The sequence below is a fragment of the Mus caroli genome, unplaced genomic scaffold, assembly GCF_978045245.1.
Source record: "Mus caroli unplaced genomic scaffold, Mus_caroli_1 scaffold_4, whole genome shotgun sequence".
Classification (NCBI taxonomy): Eukaryota; Metazoa; Chordata; class Mammalia; order Rodentia; family Muridae; genus Mus; species Mus caroli.
The window spans coordinates 5,607,330-5,627,157 of record NW_028227259.1 but is presented as its reverse complement, the minus strand read 5'-3'; the positions used below and the strand labels follow the sequence as shown (position 1 = coordinate 5,627,157).

The 19,828-nt window shown below is 41.3% G+C and overlaps 1 protein-coding gene across 17 annotated transcripts in view; it reads left to right on the top strand.

Moving 5' to 3' along the window:
• The first annotated feature begins 8,378 nt into the window (after positions 1 to 8,378).
• The window catches only part of Adam22 (ADAM metallopeptidase domain 22), a 259,361-nt gene continuing 247,911 nt past the window's right edge, over positions 8,379 to 19,828 (top strand). For 9 of the 17 annotated variants that reach the window (XM_085836417.1, XM_085836416.1, XM_085836413.1 and 6 more), the window contains exons 1-2: positions 8,380 to 8,846; positions 9,323 to 9,483. In XM_085836417.1, the coding sequence (XP_085692543.1) occupies positions 8,768 to 8,846; positions 9,323 to 9,483 (240 nt within the window). In that variant the 5' untranslated portion in view covers positions 8,380 to 8,767. Of the gene's footprint in view, positions 8,847 to 9,322; positions 9,484 to 19,828 lie in introns of all 17 variants that reach the window. The other 8 variants (XM_085836420.1, XM_085836421.1, XM_085836418.1 and 5 more) reach the window with 3 other exon arrangements.

Here is a 19,828-nt window from a genome sequence, read left to right as displayed (position 1 = left end):
ATAGCTCCCCTGGATCTGATTAATATGGGATCCGGACTATGCCATTTATTATCAAGTACATTTTTCCACTTGACCATTTCATTGGGCGGTTGAGGCCATTGGCCATGCCTCTCGGCTGGTGATCTTCCAGCATCATCCAATTTTTTAAAATTAAGAGTAAATATTGTAAGGGATAGAGCCATTTTTGGCGTCATAGCCTCTATTCCCCCTTTTTGTTTTTGCAAATATTGTTTCAAAGTACGATGGCCTCTTTCAATGATGCTTTGGCCCTGTGGATTATAGGGCAACCCAGTAATATGTTTCACTTGCATTTGTTTGCAAAATTGACTAAATTTAGAAGAGGTATATGCAGGACCATTATCTGTCTTTAGCAGCAGGGGCTTGCCCCATGCAGCTCAAGCCTCTAAGCAGTGGGATATGACATGAACTGCCTTTTCCCCTGTCAAGGGAGAGGCATGTAGGACACCAGAACTGGTATCTAAGGACACATGTATATATTGTAATTTGCCAAAAGCTGGGATATGCGTGACGTCCATCTGCCAAATATCTAGGGGTCGCAATCCGCGAGGATTAATGCCCACAGAAGGTGCATTAATAAATTCTACACATTTACCACACTGTAGAACAATATCTCGGGCTTCTCTTCGTGTGAGCTTAAACTTCTGTCGCAATGTAGAAGCAGGGACATGATAAAGTTGATGAAAATTCTTAGCACCTTCTATAGAACTTTGTGATAGCAAAACCATATCTCTGGTGGCTGAATCAGCAATTTCATTTCTTTTAACCATAGGTCCAGGTAATGATGTATGTGCTCTAATATGTAGAATATAAAAGGGATGCTCATGCATCAAAATGCAATCCTGTATTTTCATCAAAATTTCAGATACTGGACTAGACTGCTTAAAATTTCCGGCAGTCTCTAATGCTAATAGAGCATTAACCACATAAACAGAATCAGAGATAATATTTATTATTATAGTGATAATATTATTATCTATTATTTATTTTTATTTATCTATTTATTAGTATTAAATATTTTCTTTTAATATTTAATAATTGTTTTATTATTCTATATTAACTATTTATTATTTATTATTAATATTATAGAGATAATATTTATTCTCAAGCCTACTCTTTTTACCCTTTAAACACTGCTTTTGCATATGACCTATTTGTCCACAATTATAGCAGGTTATTCCTTTTGTTTGCGCCATCAAAACTGCGGCAGCCAGCCCTGCATTTGTAAGGGTTCCTCCTATTTCTCTACAGGCCTTCATCCATGCCTGTAGTCCTTTCCCTTTCCAAGGTGTGATAGCATTTCTGCATTCTTTGGTACATTGCTCATAAACTAGTTGTCCAATTAGCGGCATTGCGGCCTCAGAATCACCAAATATGCGTCTGGCTGCTTCCATCATGCGAGCCCCAAATTCAGAGAACGGCTCATTAACTCCCTGAATAATTTTTGTCAGATTACCAGATACCTCTCCTCGATTAGGCAATGCTTTCCAAGCTTTCACTGCTGCCTGATTGATTTGATCATAGACCTGCACTGCGTATCCTAATTGATTGTTTGTCCATATACCCTGACCTGTAAGCATTTCAAAGCTCCATGCTGGTTGCCCTGCAGTAGCATTAGCACAGGCCTGACTCAAACATAGATCATGCCATATAGACTTCCAGTCTAGATACTGTCCCATAGTAAGACATGTCTTTACCACACTCATCCAATCAGACGGAGTCATGGCTTGGTGAGCCAGTCTATCAATTTGGGACTGAGTAAAAGAGGCATTGACTCCATAAGTCCTTACTGACTCTGCTAAATCTTTCACTTGTTTATGCGTTATTGGCTCATAATATCGCTGTTGAGCTTGATCCTGAAAAACAGGAAAAGCCTGACATATTTTACGCAACCCTCTAGGAGTGCAAAAAGAGTGGCCATGGCCACTTGTTTTCTTTTCTGTATAAGACGGAGGTGGTGGGGGAGCACTGAGACTCCTCCCTATTGGACCATATCTTTCTGCCTCATACTCTGCAGCAGCCTCCTCCAAATCTTCCTCCTCCCCTGCTGATAATTCCGAGTCCTCCGAGCTAGATAATTCTAATAACTCAAAGTCCTCGAGAGGAGATTGACTCAATTTTTTGATCTTCATTCTTTATATTGTCTTTTGAATCTCTATATTTTGGTTTGTTTTCCTTTTCTCTTTTTATATCTCTTCCTTTACTTATTTTTCTGTGCGCTCCTTCCTTTTCATTTCTCTCTGTTTCTGACATGCTTTCCTGGTGCTCCTGCAGAAGTCGCTGCTCTTCCTTAACAGCTGGTTCACATTTCTTGTCCTGGATACAATCCTTAATCAACTTTCATAACGGTCTTGTTCCTGCTTTCACTTTCCCTTCAGCTTCCTCTCTTGCTATATCTCTCCCTAACTTTTCCCAACTAGGTAGCATCAGGGACTCAGTGGGGGCAAACCAAGGAGCCAGTCTGTCTATCTCTGTTAAAAACCCTCTCACTGTACTTTCAGAAATCTTTAGACCTCGTCCGTTAAGCAAGGCTGGCACCGGCCCTACTAACGGTGTAGACTGGCCAGTACCCATGATCGTCCTGGACTAAAGTGTCCTTGAGACACTCACTTATTTACGTGCAATTCTTAGTCCCAAGATCGACTCACGACTTTATCTACACTTGCTTTATGATCTTATGTATCTGCCAAGCTATTCCCAGCAGATACAGTCGTGTCCAGGGCGATGAAAATTAAGACAATAACACAATATCAGGATAAGAAAGAAAACAAGCAGCACAACCCCAGCAACAATTACCGGATCTATTCCGTAGGAAAGCATACCTCTCAGAGACTTACATTAATTTCTTTTTACTTACAGGTAGCGCCGTTCCCCAGCTGAAGAGTTCTGAATCCACGAAGTCGAATCCTTCTCAACAGCCTTTATTGCGGGAACACTTCTCCTCCCCGTGATGCAGTTCTGAATCCTCCCTGTAACAGGGGGTCTTCGCTCGTGCCTGAAGATGTCTCTTCCTGGGTTTTGGCACCACTTGTGAGTGCCCGACTCGCCAGCAAGAAAGATGCCACAACAGGATCCTTCTGCAAGCGTTTATTGGGAGAGCTTAATTGCAGAGGCGAAAAGACCCTGAGCCCCAGAACTGGTGCTGCTTATAGAGGCCTAGGAGAGGCCTGTCTATACCCGATTGGTTATGCTTTCAGTACCTCATTTGCATGCCTCAGACCAGGCAGTGACTCGGCAAAAAACTCTACTGCACATTAGTTGTTTACCCAAACTTATGCATGGTGGCCAGCGGTAGCCAGCGCCATCTTGTAATGGTGTATGTGGCGTCCCACAAGTTCCCTTTGTGTTAGTGATTTTAGTGATTTCTTGTTTAATTCAACTATGTAAAAATAGAGGGGCTGGAGAGATGGGCCAGCAGTTCAGAGCACTGGCTGCTTTTGCAGAGCACCGAGGTTGGCTTTCTGTCATCCATATGGTGGCTCATGAAGGGTTGTACTTCAGTTCCAGAGGATGCAAAGCCCTTTTCCAGCTTCTGTAGGCACTAGGCATGCAAGTGGTACACATATGTACATACAGTCTAACACATATCAAAATAAATGTAAATGAATTAAGAAAACATATGTATATGTATACAAGCAATCCTAGAAGCACCCTCATCCGGAGAAATTTGGGGAGGCTTTTCAGCCCATCCCAAAATGTGCAGTTTGAGAAACTGTATGTATTTTTATTAACTGTATCAATGTTATGTAATTAAATAAGATTAATATAATATGAATCTATTGAATTAAATATATTATCTTCTTACTGTCTTGATGTAATCAAGCATTGCTGCTTGTTTTCCACTGAACAGAAAATTAAACATTCTCTGATACAAACACACTTTAGCTTTTTGTATTGGAAGTAACAGAGGCCATATCATTTTAGAGTTTTTGTGTAAGCAAATATTGACATGTTGCTTGTTTCTTATATTGTTCATTCACATTTCAAGTAAGATTTAAAAGTTTATAAATGTTTTTGGTCATTATTTTATTTTTAAACTTTTTTTGAAGATTTCATACATGAGTATTGTATCAATAACATTTCTAAGCCACCCTCACCACACTCCAGTTCCTCAGTTTCCCGCTCAAATTTGTGACTTATTTTCCTTTAATTATTATTGTCTTACACACACACACACACACACACACACACACACATCTGCTGACTCCATTTAGTCGACCCCTAGATGAAGAACTATAAGCAACTATTGATTTCATAAGGGAAGAAGAACCTAACTTCTCTAGAGATGAGAACCTTTATAGATTATCTAATCCTAAGTGGTCATCTTTAAATATATATACTTATGAGTTTATAAATATACAAATTTACAACACAATATATTTGTATTTATAAATATAGTAGATACTCATAATTTAAATGTATAATACAAAATTTATATTTATATAAATAAAATTATGCTTATAAATGTATAAATATTTAAATATATAATATACATATATAAATTTATAAGTACATTCCTATACTTATGAGTTTATAGAAATTTTAACCAACACAAAGTTAATTTTTCTTCTTAGAGACTTTACCATTCAAACAATATGAGAAGAGATAGGATATAATGACCTATAACTCTAGCACACAGAGGAAAAAGGCAGGAATATCAGAAGTTCAAAGTCAGGTCTTCACATGGCTGTGTGTACACATGTGCACATACCTGTATTCATGACAAACACATACATACAATTTAATATTTGCATACACATTAATGAAGACATAATTTGTCATTTAGTATTGTTTCTAAGCATCTAGTAATTTGGAGTTCTAAGTCTAATGAGTGAGGTCTTTTTAACTTCTACTAAGGAGTGATTTGCATTGAAAGATCCTGACAGAAAGTAAAGGACACAGAAGCCCTGAAATTGGCAAGATAGATGTCAGTGTTAGCAGAACTAGCTTCACTGATTTAGAAAAATAGAGGTGTACAATGCTCTGGCTACTCCTTGAACCTGTGTGTCTGCCAATGTTTTGACCGTTCCTTGACCCATGTGTGTGCCCACTGATGAAGCCCATTGCCAGGTGTTTGTAATATTGGTTGCTGAGAAAGAGTCAGAAAATCTCCCCAGCAACCACAGCCCGGCCAATCCTGAGTTGCTACACCAGCATCAGACTCTCTCCTTGTACCCCTCCCATACCCATTTCTTGAGAATAGACATTGTTTAGATGTGGAAATCCCCTACTCTCCCCCTTCTCCTTTCCCCCCTGAGGGCCTATAAAAACTGGGACCTCTTTCCTCTCGAGGTCGACTCCTCTACTCCTGCACTGGATATGAGTCCTCCCCAGAGCTCTGGCTTTCCCCGAATAAAGCCTCATGTGGTTTGCAACAGGCTCGGTCTATCCTGAGTTCTTGGGTGTCCGCTATTGTTCTGAGGCCGGAGCGAGGGGCTCCTCTCGGAGTCTTTCAGCATCACTCCAAAATTTATATATTGAAGCCCCACTATGATGGTATTTGAAGATGAGATCTTGAGAAGTAACTAGGTCCGAGGGTGAAACCTCCACTATCAGATTAATGTTTGCATGGCAAAGGGAGAAAGAGAGAGAGAGAGAGAGTGGTCAGAGCAGGAAAGAACTATTTGTATCTCATAAGGATGGGGCAAGGAGGCTGCTGTCCATGTCTCAGAAAGTAGTCCTTGCCTGGCACCAGATCTTGCAGTGCCGGCCTTGCTTTCTGACCTCTACCACTGTGATAAATGTTTCATTGTGTGTGTGTTTTGCTTGGTAGTGCTAAGAGTCAAACCCAGGCAGGAGTTACAGCTCTGTTCCTTACATGTTTGTTACTTAAGTTACTCAGTCTATGCTGTTAGTGCCGTAGCAATGACTAACTATGACAAACCTTTAAAAAAAGTATTTCAATATTTGTTACATCAAACTGATATGTTTAGCTTTTGAAATTATTTAGCATATTCCAAATAACCTAAAATGTGAAAAAGTAAGCACTCTATTTAGAGCAATGTAATAATAAAACTTTGCATTAAATTTGTATAATGCTTTGGGTAGGATGGCCATTTTTACTATATTAATGCTATTGACCTATGATCATGGGAGATCTTTCCAACTTCTGATATCTTCTCAATTTTTTTCTTCAATGACTTAACAATCTTATCATAGAAGTCATTCTTTCACTTGCTTGGTTAGAATTATCTGAAGATATTTTCAATTGTGAAAGATATTCCCTGATTTCTTGCTCATCCCACTTGACATTTGTATATAAGAAGGCTACTGATTTTGGGGAATTACTTTTGTATCCAGATACTTTGCTGAAAGTGTTATCAGCAGTCAGGGTTCCCTGGTTGGAATTTTCAGTCATTTATGTATACTATCATATCATCCCTCTTGTGGGATATTCAGTAGACAAGACTGCTCAGACACAGGTTTAAATCAATAGAAAATCTTTATTATTCAGTCGGAGACTATACTGGGTGTTCGTGATCCCAATGTAGCCCTGGGACTTTCTCAGGGTGAGTTTTCAAGCACACAAAAAGGTCTCAGTTGACATACTTCAATTAATAAGGGCAGTGAGCCAGAAGCAGAGCCCACAGAAGCTGAAAAGCAAGGTTAGTACATTTAGAGCCTTCCTGAGAACTATGGGTTTGATGGATTAGGTCTTTGTTTTCATTTGGGCAGGTGGTGGTGTCTACCTCCTGAGTTTTACAGCCTGAAGGGTACTTCCATCATGGAGTCAGTTATGCTATGGTCTGTGGACCTACTACAGTCTGAGGTCTGTTATAATCTGCAAATAAAGATACTTTGACCTCTTCACTTCCAGTTTTATTTCCACTAGTTGTCTATTGTTCTTGCTAAGACTTCAGGTTCTATATTGAATAGGAATGGAGAGAGTAGACAATCTTATCTTGTTCCTTTTAGTGGAATTGCTTTGAGTTTCTCTTAATTTAAGTTCATGCTGCCAATGGTTTTGCTGTAAGTTGTCTTTATTGATTACGTATGTCCCCTGCATCCCAAATCTGTTCACAGCTCTTACGATGAAGGGATGTTGGGTTTTTCTGCAATTGATGAGATGATCACGTGGTTTTTTGTCTTTCGGTTTTTTATATGTTGGATTACATTTATTGATTTACATATGTTGAGTCATTTCTGCATCTTTGTGATAAAGCCTACTTGATCTAATTCTTAATCTTCTCTCTCTCTCTCTTTTGTTCTGAGGGTCAAATGCCAATATATAGATTTCAAAATCTATAAAGCTCAAGTTCTAATTATGTTAATATGTGTGTTATTATTATTTCATCCTGGTGAGCCTCTAACATTTGATAGGGGCAGTGTCTTATTTAGGGCTTTATTGCTGTGAAGAGACAGCATGACCAAGGTAACACTTATCAAGACAATATTTGATTAGAGCTGGCTTACAGGTTCAGAGGTTCAGTCTATTGTCATCAGGGTGGGAGCATGGAAGTGTCGAGGCTGGCATATGGCAGGAGGAGCTGAAGGAGCTGAGAGTTCTATGACTTCATCTGAAGGCTGCTAGGAGAAGACTGGCTTCCATGCAACCAGGAGGAGGGGGTTAAAGCCTACACCCACAGCGGTACACCTATTCCAACAAAGCTACACTTTTGAATAGTGCCACGCCCTAGGTAGGGAAAGTGGCCTGAGAAAGTAGTTTCCCTTATCTATTACTGGTGCAGGTTTGAAGCTGACAGATATAGGAGGAAGCAAACGTATCGCAGAATATCCAGCGGACTCACACTTCACAAGCCTTCCTAGACCTCTAGGAGACATCTGATTCTTCTGGAGTTGGGTTAACCACTCTCCCTTAGGTATCAAAATTAAAATGAAATTAAATGCCAATGAAAAAGAAAATATGTGGAGAATGGACAGATGTCTCAGAGGTTTAAAACACTAAGTGTTCCTCCCGAGAAAATGAGTTGGATTCCCAGAACCCACAAAACCTTCTGTAACCCCAGTCCTAGGGACCCAACATTCTCTTTGGGCCTCCAACCATAGATACTGCATACATATGGCGGGTGCACAGACACACCTGTCAGCAAAATACTTCATACGACTAAAAGCATTGAAAACCGCCTTGGGCAAATTTTTACCAAAAAGGCTTTTCTTAATTGCACCTGAAAACGTGTAACTCACGCCCAGCACACAGTAGGCCCTCAGTCCAGATCTGTGTCAAAACTGACTTGTCCTGCACTCAAGGCATGGTCGCTTGGAAACACAAGCAATAGCAGTAGCTAGTGAGCAACCCTGCAGCTCCCCGCAGACCTCTGGAGCGAATTCGGGGTGTGGCCACTGTGCAGGTGACCTCCATCACCTCTCCTTCTTTGGTCTGCAGTCTCCTTCTTGGGTTTTGGGGTGGCGATGGTCGCGTCGCCTTGGAGACCAGCTAGCTGTGCGGGGAGGGAACTACATTTCCCAGCTACTCTGGTGCGCGTGGCCGGATGCGGCGCGGGGGCAAGTGCACCACCAGGCCCGCTGCGCACCCGGCTCGCTCCCCGCCATGCTGGCCGCCCGCCCCGGCCTCCGCCTGGGGATGAGGTGGGAGGCGCTAGAAGCCACTTAGGTACAGCCTGGCGCCCGAAGCGGCGCTCGCTAGCTGCCCTCGCCACCGAAGCGCCCGCCAGGCACAATGCAGCACTGAGGCAAACGCGGCTGCGGCAGAGGCAGCGGCTCGGGCTGGGAAGGGGCGGTTGGGAGCCCGAGCCCCGGGCCGGGGCAGGAGCAGCTGAGCGCCGCCACCATGCAGGCAGCAGCGGCCGCGTCCTTCTGGCTGCTCTGCGTCTTGGGGACCTGCCCCGAGGCGCGCTGCGGTCGGGCAGGTAAGTTCGCAGCTGCTGGGGCGTCCAGGACACTTTGGAGCCTGGAAGGACCCCGAAAAGCCGCACCCGCAATTCCACAGTGCGCGGTTTTTTATTTTTATTTTTTGAAGGGCGGCGCGGAAGGGGTGTAAGCACACATGTGTGGGGGACACGAGGATGCATCAGCAATCTGGGATCAAATGCTCTTTCTTTCTTTCTTTCTTTCTTTCTTTTTTTTTCTCTTTCCTCCTGCAAAAGAAGAGTCTCCTTCAGGAGAATGGGAAAGGGGTGCCCTGTTTCTGGGCCCGGAGATGCTCCAGGGGAGCTGGTTCCAGGGTTTTCCAGCTGGTGTCTCTGCGTCCTTCCCAGTTAGGTCCGGGAGGGAGGAGGCGGGGGAATAAAGGTGATGAGGACCGCAGGATGGAGGCCTGTGGGTCAGGGTCATTATTTTTTGCTGTTTCTCTCCACTCCCTCCTTCCCTCCTGCCTGCCTGCAAGGAGTCGCCTCACTGAAAGGACTGGAGAGGGGGAACGAAAACCGCTTCCTGGAGCGCCAGAGCATCATACCACTGCGCCTCATCTATAGCTTGGGCGGCGAGGACGAAACTCAGCACGACCAGCTCAACACTCGGGTGAGGGGCAACCCTGGCGGACCGCAGGTGAGTGGCAGGGTTCTGGAGGTGGTCCTCCACGCTGCCCAGGGACCCCGCGTTTGCTTAGGGTTGCCCTGGAAAAGCGGTGTACCGGGTGAAAAGAGCACAGTCCTAATGTGATTCCCGCATGATACTCTTGGTGCAAGTGCAAAAAGGAGGAAAAAAGGAACTGAAAGAAGGGTAGGCTAATGTTTTGCAGAGGTGCTAGGGGGTAGGGGTAGCATTGGATGCACCTAGTAGCCCTATAACCTGAGCTAGGGACAAGAGGCACAGACCCTCATCTCCTTAGTCAAGCAAAAACTGCATGGGGTAGGAGGAGATTCTATTTAGGCAGGATATGCATCATCATCTTTGTTGTTTTAACTCTGAGAGAAAACATTATCAACCAAGATGATTATTGTAGAAAGAAGAGAGGAGAAGAAAACTAGGCTGCTCTAAGAAACCAAACTAAAATAAATAACATCTCAAAATCCCCTGGTCACTGAGATTTTTGAACACCAGAGACATGCCCATTCAGTCCTAACTTAATGTCCGAAAACGGGTCTTCCTCGGGTGCGATCGTTTTATTGAGCACTTACATTGCTCTGAAAACTAACTTATTTCAGTACTTGCATTTTAATCAATACCAAACATCTATAGATACAAATGAGTACTGGCTAACTCTAGCAAACATTTTTGGGACCATAAGTGTTTTTATGTTTGTATGGATCAAGCTGACAATTTGTTCATCTACAAGTGCATCTGAAGTTCATGTAGTTGGTAATTGAAAACTTTACTTAAGTAAAGATAAGCTGGGCAGTTTCATATCATAAATACTTTCAACACTAACATAACTGTGATGTGATAATGTACTCAGTTATTCACGTGTGTGACATATGTAAAGAGTGAAAAATATCTAAGTCTATATTTGCACTTGAATATTTGGCTCCATTAAAAGTTTGTTGACATAGGTAGAAATTCAGGGTAACTTGTAGTATCCATGGATGTTAGATTAATGTAGTAGAGAACCTCACATGTCCAGCTCTTAATGAAGGATTTAATTATCTGAATTAATGCTTGGCAGCTGCTTGTTTCTCTTGTTAAATTTTGGCTTGTTTCCATGGAAAACCTGCAGAAGGGAACCTGTCTTATTTTTCAGTTAGTTAATAATTATTCCTGTGAGGGAGTATTCTGTTGCTTGTTTGTAGCCTCTGATTAAAAAGAAAAAAAAAATCTAGACACACACACACACAAACTAAACAGAGGAATATAGTGAATCCTAGCTTCAGTGACTGGGACCTTACAGTCCATCTTGCTTTTCTCTGCCTCCTACTGGCCTGCTCCTTTCTGTATTACTTTGAAGCAAGCAACTGATGCTTTGTTTATTAACATTTTCAGTAATAAAACTCTGAAAGATAAGGGCTATATTAAAAATGCAACTCTGAATTGCCACAGTAAAAATAAGATTCATTCTTTGATACTATAAAACAACCATTCTTTCAGAAACACCTATCTCAAAAATATACTTATATGTTTGTTACACACACACACACACACACACACGCATTCATTTTGAGCCAGAGCTAAAAGAAAGGGCATACTTAGTTCATTGAAGTCTCTTTTAGTGTATGATTTCTTCTACCTATGCTTTTGTCTTTATTTTAATTTGCCTTTTAATTGGTTCTTATTTTTAATTTTCATTGAAATTTACTTATTGAGACATGAAGTCTTTTATTCTGTATAGAGTTTTCCATGGTCAGGAATTTGCTGATGTAGACAGTGTGTTAGAGCAAGCCCCAGAGTCTTTGTGGGAAGGGAAGGAAGGATGGAGAGGAGCAGAGATGCAGAGAGAGGGGTGTGAGGGAACAGACGCGGGACCTCTGTCTCTGCTGCCTGCTGACCATGACCTCAAATCCGCCCACTTTGTGATGATAGAAGGAAGGCCACTGCTTCTGAGAAAAAGAGTGTTGTTTTCTCTCTCAATGTTTCTAGAACACCTCTTCTGAGATGTTTTAACTCAGATGGGCCTCTCCATATGGGGCATACGATACGATAGGCCCTTCACAAGGAAACTTTGCAGCCCAGGTGAATGAGACTGTTGTTTGGTAGAACTTAGGTTAAACATGTATAGATGACTACTCCGAGTCAGAATTGGAAGTAATGCTATTTATAATTATGGCAAATTTTCCTCGGTATCTAAAGGTACACACAGCACATTTTGATATCTCCATCACCCAGGGAGTCAATGTACTTTACCAAGATCCTTTAATTGCAGCAGGACACCACAGAGAACTGATGGAATCTCAAAGACCAGTATTTCCTACAGAGAGGAAACTGAGGGATTTTCTTGTCTGTTAGGCCTTCCTGGTTTCCAGAGAGCTATAATTTAACCTGAAAATGTGTGGATTTTATATAGCTCTTGTTACTATTATTATTATCATTATTATTTTGGTAAAAAGAACTTTTGGCACTGTAGGTACCCATGGATATCTTTAGCATTTTCCTTTGTATTATAGAAATAATGTCTGGATGATTCTTTTGTTACCTCATAAGGTACACGTGTGTGTGTTTGTGTGTGTGTGTGTGTCTGTGTGCAAGCAATTCATTTATTGACTCAAGAGGAATTTATTCACTTTGAGCTCTTGCTAGTTAGCATTTTAAGTAAATAAAGGTCATAGGGATTTAGAAATAAAAGCCACAGTTCTAGCCTTTAAGGGGTTTACAGAGAGCTGGGAAAATGAATGAGTGCTTGAACAATTATTCTTTGCCCTTCAGTCTTGAGGTAATTACAGGGGCTGTGGAAACAGTGGAAGCCCAGTGCCCAGCGCATAACCCCACAAGAAGTCTCTGGGCTCTCCCAGGAGGTGCTGTCTGATTGGTCATATTACAGACAGGGAGTGGGCATAGCTAGCAGAGAGGGCAGCATGTTCAGAGTCACATGGAAGCCAGGCATTGCCTCTGCTAACTGCAGATGAGATTTGGGGGACCAGTGTGAGAAGCATGTCGCTCCTAGATGCTGCAGCAAGTTCTGATGTTCTGAGGAGTTGGGACTTGGCTCTGCAGGCTATGTAAGCCTTTTGGCAAGGAGGATTAACTGGCTAAATTCATGATCCTATGGTATCATCCTAGTGTTACAGAAGAATAATTGTAATTCTCAAGAGTGAGCAGGAGTATTATTCACTTTTATTCACTGATCAATTCCAGTTCGTATCATTAAGCTTTATAAGTGCCGAGCTCCCAAACATGCTGAGAAGACCAGATGAGTGGCATTTATGAAGCACCTAGGTCAACACTGGGTATGCAGTGACTCTCTAAGAGTCTTTTAAGTCATAGTCACTTCCTTGGCAGCTCCAGGACTGTTTTTATTCATTTTATGACATCATTTGAATGCAAAATGATGCCCTCATTACCTGAATTTAACACATTCCCTGAAGTTACAGATTACTCATTTTTTACATAACATGGAATGGTCTTGGAAGGAAGAGACCTTATAGGCCATTCAAATTAGCTCAGAAATTACCGCTTACCTGATAGGCTCGAGCAACTGACCAAGGGAAGGTGGTCACCACTGTAGTCTTAGATGGTTCCATTCCTCAAGCTCAAGAGACTAGGTGAGTATCAAATTTCTTTTATATTATTAATGTGAGCTTGTTTCAGTTTTCATCCATAGATGGCAATATGAAGCTTTTATTTTAGAAGAAATTTCACTTTGGTTCTACTTGAATGGTGACAGTTTAGTGTGAAATGGTGATTTCACTGATACAAGGCCATATTGTGAGATTCTTTTTTCTTTTTACTTATTGCATAGTGAGTTATTCCAGTGCTTACTAATTCTTATTGCAAATGGGATGATTACCCTGTGTAGACACTCATTATGTCATAAAATGCTAGAGATTATAGTCAAAATAGTTGTAGTTGATTGTGAGTAACCTTGCTGTCTTCAGGGTTGTCAAATATGAAGTAGTGCCAAGCTTAGAAGATAGCCCTCGAATATTTAAAATATTGAGGTTTTTGTTTTTTTTCCTTCTTTCTTGACAGTTTTTTCTTTTTTTTGCTAAAAGAATTGCCTGTCTGTAGATAGTAAGGTAAAACATATATCTTTCATGAATTTGTATAAGGTGTCATGTACTGAGCCTTACTGCTTATTGACCATTGATGGCCCTGTCGTTGCTATCTTAGACGTGCTTACTAATGGTTGCTCTTTGTGCCAGCTAAGCAGCATATAGTTACCACGACACTAGACGTGGGTCATCTGATAGTTTATTTTGTTACATGGTTACCTTTAAATTCTGTTATGTATTTTTAAAACACCCAGTGATTTTATACTCCTACAAACGACATAATTTCTTCTATCAGAAGTATTGTTTGGAAATACAAGATCTACTTTCTTCCATCCTGTCCTCTGCAAAGTATTACAGCTTCATAAGGAGTCGTCAAGTGGGGACAAGGACGTGGATCTATAACTCTCCACCGTCTTATTGCTCACCATTAGTGAGTGGGTCAGAAAGCACACTCAAGGCAAGATGGCGGCAGAGCTGTGCTCTGGCTTTTTTGTTCATATTTTGGCGAATATTTATATATATGGCATGGAATGTGTGAGCTGTCCTTAACATCAAGCTGTTCCCTCTGAGGGCACCGAGTCAGGCTGGCACTCAGTTATCTGCAGTACAGCTCCCCCAGTGGTGAAGGGTTCCTAGGAATTATAGCTTTCATGGTAGCTTGCCAGGTTAGCACAAACATCTTTTTTCTTTTTTTTTTTTTCTAAAAGTACATTTGTTAAACTTAGTAGCTCAATATTAATACATTTTTGCCATATGGAGCAGGAAAGAAATATTTCACAGTGCATTTTTGTTTACCTACCAATTCAATAAAGTAAAAATTAAAATTAAAATATCCATTAATCCCTTAAATATTTTTAAAACAACCTTCTTTTAATTTTACAACTATCTATCATCTATCAATCAATCTATCTATCTATCTACTGTGCATGTGTGTGTGTGCGTGTGTATGTTTGTACATGTGAAGGTCAGAAGACAACATCATACAGGAGTCACGTCTCTCCTTTTACCATGTAAGTTCTGGGAATTAAACTTAGCTTACCAGGCTTGGCTGCAAGCATCATTATCCACTGAGACATCTTGTAGGCTTTCCCTTAAAGTTTCATTCAGAATATAAATGTAGGGATAGAATTCTAGACGACAGAAGAGACCTAATTCAGGTATCACTCTTTCTTATCTTTGATATCCCAATCTGTATGTATATACTGTGTGTGTGTATGTGTAACAGATACATATACATATAGTTATGTATGCAATTCCTCACAATTAATTTATTGTGCACAGAGGATTCACTGTTTGATCATTTCTTCATAGCTACATGGAGACCAAGTAGGAGCTTATGAGTTTATAAAGAATGTTGTTAGTTTTACTTACTTTCTCACAGTACAAAACATGCCACGTGTTCGTTTTATGGTTCTAGAGCCCATTTTAGAGAGAGACCTGCTGTTTTTCTCCTGACTCACTGAGAATGGAATCTGTAACAGAGGTATCATTTCACAGCTCAGTGAGGCTAAGCTAGGACCACCTTTATCAGGAAGTCTTGAGGACTAACCCCATGTGGAAAGAAGATGCTCATCAGAGTGGGACAGGCGTGGAAGGGGGGGTGGGGGGTGGGTGGAGAAAAGCGAGAGGAATGGTCGGAAGCAGGAAGGGAAGGAAACTGAGAAAAGAAGATGTCAGTGTTATGTATGCTGTGTATTAACATGTTTAATATGTGGTAATTTTGTGGGGGCTTTTATGCCAAATTAACTTCTTAGTGTTTGGTGTACATCATGTTCACAGAAGTCCAGTGGTAGGTCATAACTTGCCATCTTTAATGAAGCCAACAGGGGATTTGAACTCAAAAAGTTCATGTCCACTTCACTTGCTGAATTCTTGGGTCAGACAGGATTCAAGACATGTAGATGTCTTTGGCATCAGAATCCAAAAATTTCTTTTATTTCCCCGATTGGAGTTACACTTTTAGTGCTTCAAAAATACCGGTGTTTATATTTGAAGTTACAGTACTGTGAAGAGGCTTGTTGAGCACAGTAGGGGTCTTCAGTTTTACTATCCTAATAACTAATGGAATATGTGGTAGACATTTGACTTCCAAGAGCAGGTCTCAAAAGAGGTGTCTATTGATATTATATTGATGATTATGTTTTCATTATAAGTTCAATTTTTAGAATTCAGCAGTCAATATCAAAATTATATATGCTCTTGTAGCCATAGGGTTTTTTTTTTTGACAGAAACATTAAATGGTAAACAGAGGTCTATATTCATATAGTCCCCCATCAAAGGAAAAGGTACAGTGTATCTTTATTTCCCTATAGTTCCAGTAGCTTAAGGGTTCCATATGTCAAACCATTCAGGTAAGACAGATTAATAATAACCCAAATGATAAGTTCTGTGAACATCTTACTGGATGTGTTTATTTTGGTAGTAAAAGTACCAGAAAGAAAAAGAAACGTTGGAAGCAAGAGTTGAAAATACAGGAATTCATTCTTCCAAATGCGTTCCAAGTACCGTAAGCACTGTGATGAGTGGCTTGTGTTCATTCTGTTTAAGGACGAGGTAGATACTATTATACCCACTTTGTAGGCGAGTGAGTTAGCTTTCCCATGCTCATGTAGCTTAATAAAAGGGTAGAAATGGGAAAATAATTCTGAAAGGAAATGTTAAAATCAACAAAATAGCCTTTAACAAAGTTTTTGCTACTAATTTATCCTGGATTTCTATTTATCTGTGTTAGAATATACCAACATGATTTCGTCAGAAACTCCTGACCCTTCTTCTCTGGATAACTTGTAATTATTTTACATGTAAATAAAAATTACATGTGTTTAAAAACTACTTAACATGAAAACTGACTTTAGCCTTCCACTCCCTTTACTCCTGATTTTAGGTCCTTTTATGGTAAAAACCTATTTTCTTTTCTCCAAGAGAAGCTATTACATATAACTGGATTTTCAAAATAAAATGAAAGATTCTGCATCGTGATGCCAAAATGCCAGCAGTTCTGATTGGAAAGAGGGGTTTAGAATTTAGTTATTCCTTTTTCCCCAGGATCTGTTGGTTGTTTGTGTGTCAGAGGGTTTCAGAGTCATGTGTTTGAGCAGGTTAAATGAATGTATATCTTCTCCATTTCAGAAATGAATGTTGTACCAGGGCATTGTATGTTTTAGCAGAGCTGCCTTTGTTGCTTGATTTCTGTTGTGAGGAAAGATCACTAGATGGCTGAGGAGAAGAAGTGGATGATGGGTTTTTGGAGCTAGCCCCGAAGAGCTCTCTTTGCAGGAGTAGTTTTCTAACATTCTACCTATGGCAGCCGAAGGCGGGGCTCAAGGTCTAATTGGATCATTTCTCTGTGTGGCACTGTCTGGTGTGTATAGCTTTATCACCAGGTGTTGGATTCTGTCCCTCTTTTTCCCTTGGCATTTGTTCTTTAGGTAGGCTAGTCTCCTCCACTGACAAGAGTACCTTGCTGGTAGACAGCTTGAGTTTCTGGCAATCACTCATTCTTTTCTGTATGCGACGTCTCTTTCTGTGGATGAAACAGCAAGATGCTTGAGAAGAGTGTCTCCTCCATAGAAACTGGTTCCCCAGATTTCCTTGAACCCCCTAGTGTGCTCTGATGCGTTTAGAGTGCCCTGATAGGGTTCTCTCTTGAAACACAATTGTGTATGATCAGCAGGTACAAGTGACAGCCAAGGCTATTCATAGTCTGGCTGTATTAGCCCAGGGTAGCCCGGAGGCCTAGGAAGGAAGACAGCTGCCTGAAAAAGTGACCTGGGACATGCAAGTGTGAGCTGGAGGTAAGAGTGGGGAGCAGATGAGGCTCCCGGGAAGAGGCTGCGCCCATTGTCCTAGATTGGCCCAGCATCCCGGCTCAGCTTAGACAGGACAAGTCAGAGTTTTAGCCTTCGCCATTCAGGGTTTTAGTGACTGACCTTAATTTTGATTCTAAGGTCATAACAGGAGTGTGTTTTTAGCCTGAGGGTGCATCTGTTCTCCAGAGAGGTCTACATTTGTGCTTCAGCCAGGAGGACACTGTCTCCCTCATTCCTTTCCCACGTCTTTCTGTCCTCTTTCCTCTTTGTTTTTGTTCCTTCTGCTTCTCCTTTCTCTCTTATTCTTGGTTTGTCTTTTTAAAGTTCCTCCGGATTGTGGGAGAGGGCTTAAGCAGCCTGGGCTTAAGGAGTCTGGAGCACTGGGCCTGTGTCAGGAGATGTCACCTAGCTAAACATTGATTTCCTAAAGTCAGGCAGGAGTTTTTAAAATTTGATTCTCTAAATATCATACGTAAATTGTATGAAATGAGTACTAGTTCATTTTGAATGGCATGTGATGCTTGTTAACCGAACGTTCAGTGAATAAGTCTGTATAAACTCGAGTTTAGAAGGAAAACAATCATTGGTTTGAATTATTGAGTCAAGCAATTTTTCTTAATTGTTTGCCATAATTGTTGAGTTAATTTCAAGGACATTTTGGTTTCCTGAAGCTTAGCTATAGTCTGTACTTTGAAACATGTTGCAGAAAACGTTAGAAAGTGTTGAATAAGGGTGGTGAGCGTTTTAAAGAGTTCATTTTCCAAGTCGCCATTATGCTGGATACCTCAGTCACCATTTCTTAAGAAGAGTTTTTATGGATGTTGGTAGAGGCTTAAACACTACCAGAGATGATAAAAGTTTGGATTCTGGACCAAAACCAACATCTACTTATTTTGATCCTGTTTCTGGCTTAACTGTAAATGGCTCACTGCTTTCTCTCTAGCTTGTGTGTCATAAAAATGCCTTTAAGTTGGACAGCTATGGATTGGGCAGAAGGTAGCAGAAACCCGGCCCATTTCTGATTGGGTAGGCCACTGGAGGTGAGACTTTTAATCATAGCCAAGAGCAAGTGTTGTCGACTGTCACGGAGCCACCAGGAAAATACTGGCAAAAGCAGGGATATTGTTGAAATAGAGAGAATTCTCATGTAATTGAATTTCTGACCTAAGAATTTCACGGGGTAGTCCCAGGTCTGGGTGATGTAGCACAGGCAATGTTCTCTCACGGTTAAGAAGGAGAAACTCTATTCGTTTACAGCTTGAGCAATTTAATACGAAACATGGTTGAGGGTATCGGTTAATAAGTTTAAGTGTTCCAGTGATAAAATGGTAAAGCTTGCAGTATGGGTTGGAATATATTTTATTTTTAGCTTCAGTGCATAGAGAAGCACAGGACAAAGGCACGCAGCTTTGCTGTATTGTGTTCTGTTGCGGTGTTGAGTGGAGGCAGTCATGTACCAAGCACCCAGCACAGGAGTGTTGATCCATGCCTGGGGAGGACTCTGTCCGTGTTTCTGCTCCAAATCCTTGTTCTATGGACTGTTCCTTGGTTAATAATGCGTTCCCTCTCTTTCTTTGTAAGCTGTCTGTGAGCTTGGCCACTGTTTTGTTCACTATTTTCTTGTGAACGTAGGAAATGCTTCTCTGCAGCCTTTGGAGTACCTTACCATTCCTCTTCTTTCTGTCAAGTGCCTCTGTTTCCCTTAGCAACGGAAACAAACGCAGTCCTCTGGAGGGTGGCTTGCACCAGCATTGGTACGCATGCTGGACACAGCTTACTTTTGGGGTTTGGAAATGTGTGACAGGCCAACAAGCTCTTTGTTTTTCCACTTACTGTGTGGTAGTATTTCATGTGACTCCCTTGCTCTTTTTCTTGGATTCCACTTCAGTTGGCTCTCGTTCATTTTCTTCATTGTGTATGTATCACACACTTCTGTGCAGAAGGCCTCCTTCCTCACATCATTGCCCTGGCCCTTGTTCCTCTGACCCTCCTGGCTCCCATCTTCCTGTGCTCAGTCAGTCACTCCTCCATCCTGGCTGAGCCTGACACTTTGAAAGTCTTGCACCAGGACAGGGATCCATTGCTGCCGGAGAGGGACAGTGTGCCTTATTGCTGCAGGATGCATATTCAGCATAAAGGAATGATGAGGCATTTTACAGGCTACTTTGAGTCAGACGTGCCTCGGGAGTGGCATACAATTGTGTGTGCTTATGCGTGGGCTGTGTGTGTGTATGTGTGTGTGTGTGTGTATCCAGACACTGATATCTGTGTGAAGTTGTTTCCATGAGATAGACTGTAGTCTTGGGTCTCAGACTTGGTAATCCATACTTACTATTGTCTGCTGCTCAGCACTGTGCCTGTCCCAAAGTAGGTACTCAGGAAACATTTTTAGGGCTTTTTTTTTCCCTCAATTTTCTGTCTCAAAGATATGAAGAAAAAAAAATCTGAGACCATTATGTTATTGACTGTTATTGACAGCTGTCTTACTGTCTCATGGACTC